The sequence below is a fragment of the Aplidium turbinatum genome, chromosome 14 (assembly GCF_918807975.1).
Source record: "Aplidium turbinatum chromosome 14, kaAplTurb1.1, whole genome shotgun sequence".
NCBI lineage: Eukaryota > Metazoa > Chordata > Ascidiacea > Aplousobranchia > Polyclinidae > Aplidium > Aplidium turbinatum.
Window position 1 is genome coordinate 3010547 of NC_137485.1, and position 3068 is coordinate 3013614.

At 40.8% G+C, this 3068-nt stretch overlaps 1 protein-coding gene across 1 annotated transcript; it reads left to right on the top strand.

The window, feature by feature from the left end:
* Positions 1-1912: 1912 nt before the first annotated feature.
* Positions 1913-2770, top strand: LOC145783645 (uncharacterized). The gene has a single exon (XM_082595533.1). The coding sequence runs from the start codon at positions 1913-1915 to the stop codon at positions 2768-2770; it is 858 nt and encodes a 285-aa protein (XP_082451659.1).
* The last annotated feature ends 298 nt before the right edge of the window (positions 2771-3068 follow it).

Sequence of the window (3068 nt, forward strand, 5' to 3'; positions counted from 1 at the left end):
CAGAAAAAGCCTAATTTTTAGGCTTTTTTTATTTAAAAAAAATTAAGTCAAGGGAATTAAAAAACAGCCAGATTCTCAAAATCTGGCTTTAAAAAAGCCAAATTGGCAACTCTGGTGCTGACTACTACCACGCGTCGTGTCTAGCGAAAATGCGAAAAAAAAGTAGTCACGTGCTCAGTCGACCAACTTTGCCGCCTTCTTCGTTTGCAGTATTTCAGAGTGACGTCGCCGATCGCCATTTTGTAAACCAAAACTTTTCACCGGCGAATATTTTCACTAGCCAATTGGACTAGTACTGCAAAATGTCTACTAGTCTGCACAAATTTTCGCTAGCCATTGACTAGCGGACTACCGCTAAGATCGAACCCTGGTTGAAGTAAAAGTATGGGCAAAATTTTTCTACAGCAGAAAAAAATACGTTGGGCAAACTTGTATATACTTTAATCTACTTTGGGCAAATACTTACTTTACAATTTTCTTAGCGAAGAAAACTGCTGTAAGAAATGCACTTAACTACAGTGAGCTGATGTAAAAATGTTCAATTACGTGTAAGTTATACAACCAAGTTCAAATTTATCATAAATCAAATTTCAGCAAATTGTTCATCAGACATTAAATTGATTTTTGGTATTGAAGCACAGCATTAGCACACGAGACTTAATTTTTTGTCTAATCATGCCATCTCGTCTGTGAAAACCTTCAACGCTTGCAGCAGCTTCAGTTACCAAGTGCACATGCCTTTCCACTGCCTGGCTATGGCAAGGATGGTTTAGCTCAAGTTTATCTGTGATAATTTGTTGCACAGCTTTATGCGTCATGTTCCTGACTGCAGGCAGCTCGTGAAAATCGGAAAGGTCCAAACTTGACATTACGTAATAGGCTTTGGCTCCCGCATCTAACTTCGGAAGAATGAACATTCGTATCTTAGCAGAACCACTTTCTTGATGGATGCTTTGACTTCTGCTTTGAAGAATTTTTGTTTATTGCAGTGATACGAACGCTTCGGTCATCATCTCGCAGCATTGCCAAAATTATGTTTTCATGGTGGGCAAAAAGGGCATTGTTTTGCAAAACTTTAAGTCCAACGTTGTTTACCAGTACATTTGGAAAATGAGAAATCGGTTTAACAGCATAAAGAAAAAAATTTTGGACCCGTCTGTAATTTTATGATGATATTTCATGAGGAACCAACAGGGAAAATAGACTCGAACAAGGTATTCAGTCAAAGTGCGCGAATTCTTTGAAGGCCTCTTTTTTGAAACGTAATAACGTAGGATTCGACATCCTAAGGTCAACCAACGGGAATGGCATTATCCACCAACTTCAAGGTATTTCAAATCCTGTGTAACAACGCCTGTCATAACAGCTTGACACATTTGCATAGCATAATACTTCTTCTTCTATCGAGTCTTCTAAAGTTTGTTGATACACCACAGATTGACACATTCTTCCGCAACGGAGTTGTACACTGACAGGTCCCACATACTGCACCGGGTGGCAAGCCGAGGGCAAACAAGAAGGTGGTCCGCTGTTTGGGGCTCGGTGCCACAGATACATACAGCAGGGCCCGTTTCGTAGCCCCACTCCACCATTGCAGACTTAGTACGTCCAACACCGGTTCGGAGTCGATTTAATGTTTTCCACTTTGCCCAAGGAGCGTTTGCTCCTGGGGGGAGGGACTCTGATGGTGGGATCTTCATTTCAGTGTATGATGGGTCGTTTTCGAATTGTTGTTTCCATTGCTTAAGTCTTGTTTCTTCTTTTGTTGAGGTTAGTGGCTGAACGTCTGTTAGGAAGCTTTTTCTTGATCAGCCTAATACATGACGCTAAACAGCCCCACTCATTCAATAGCAGAAGATGGAAATCTGGTTACAACCCCGATATTGCATTTTCAAGCCATAGAATTGCAGGAATGTGTAAGAAAACAGTCTTGAATGCTATCCCAAGAACACAACACCGTCCAATCAGCATAAGCATCTCTGCCGCAATCTCACCAACAAGTGTTCCTTTTCAACGACGTTTCAACTTTCAAAAGGCAAACTGGGCATGTTTCACAGAAGAACTTGAAAACAAAATAAAATCAGTTGACCCAGCGCCAGAAAATTATGAATCCTTTGCCAGTCTTGTGCGCCACATAGCCAAGAGAAACATCCCACGTGGATGCAGCTCAAAATATATTCCCGGTCTAAACTGTGAAAGTGCCAAACTGTTGCAAAAGTACCAACAACTGTTTGAAGAAGACCCTTTTGCGGAAGCTACCATCCTTACCGGCGAACTTCTGATGATCTCCATCTCTGAAGAACGGCAACGAAAATGGCAAAACACCATCGAAGCAACGGATATGTCGAGAAATAGCAAGAAGGCATGGAGTCTAATACGAAAATTAAGTAACGATCCATCAGAATCAAAACAGCAACACTATCCTGTCACGGCTAATAAAGTTGCCCACCAGCTGCTAGAAAATGGTAAACCAACAAAGAAAATCCCCAGACCGAAAATCAAGAATGTGGAATATACTGAAAATACTGGTTTAACAAAACCCTTCTCACCAAACGAACTTAAGGCAGGTATTGATACTCTCAAAAATGGCAAAGCTATTGGACTAGACGGCATTTTCACTGAAGAAATAAAACATTTTGGTCCTTTGGCTAGAAAGTGGCTTCTAAAATTGTTTAATTGTTGCATGGCAAAGAAACACATCCCAAAGATCTGGTTGAAAGCACGGATCATTGCTCTTCTGAAACCTGGAAAAGATCCATCTCTAGCATAATACTGATTACTGCTGAGACTTTCAATTACTTCATCAGGAAGAATAGGAAATTTGTCATTTAAGATAGGCAGGAAATTCGCCACAGCCCAAGCTGACACTTTTCCATTCAATTGCTTGCCAATTGTTCCAGAAAACGATTCTGGACCACTTGTTGAGCCATCTAATTCTTGAAATATATGCCTTAGAGGGAGCTCATTGAGATGCAACAAGCACACCACCCATTGCAATGGACGTTGGACGCCCAAGCTTTTTATGAAGGGAAGTAATGAAAACAGATTTTTTCCCTGTCATAGTTGCT

Excerpts from the sequence above, each read along its gene's own strand:
- LOC145783645 (XM_082595533.1), top strand. The coding sequence starts at position 1,913 with ATGTGTAAGAAAACAGTCTTGAATGCTATCCCAAGAACACAACACCGT.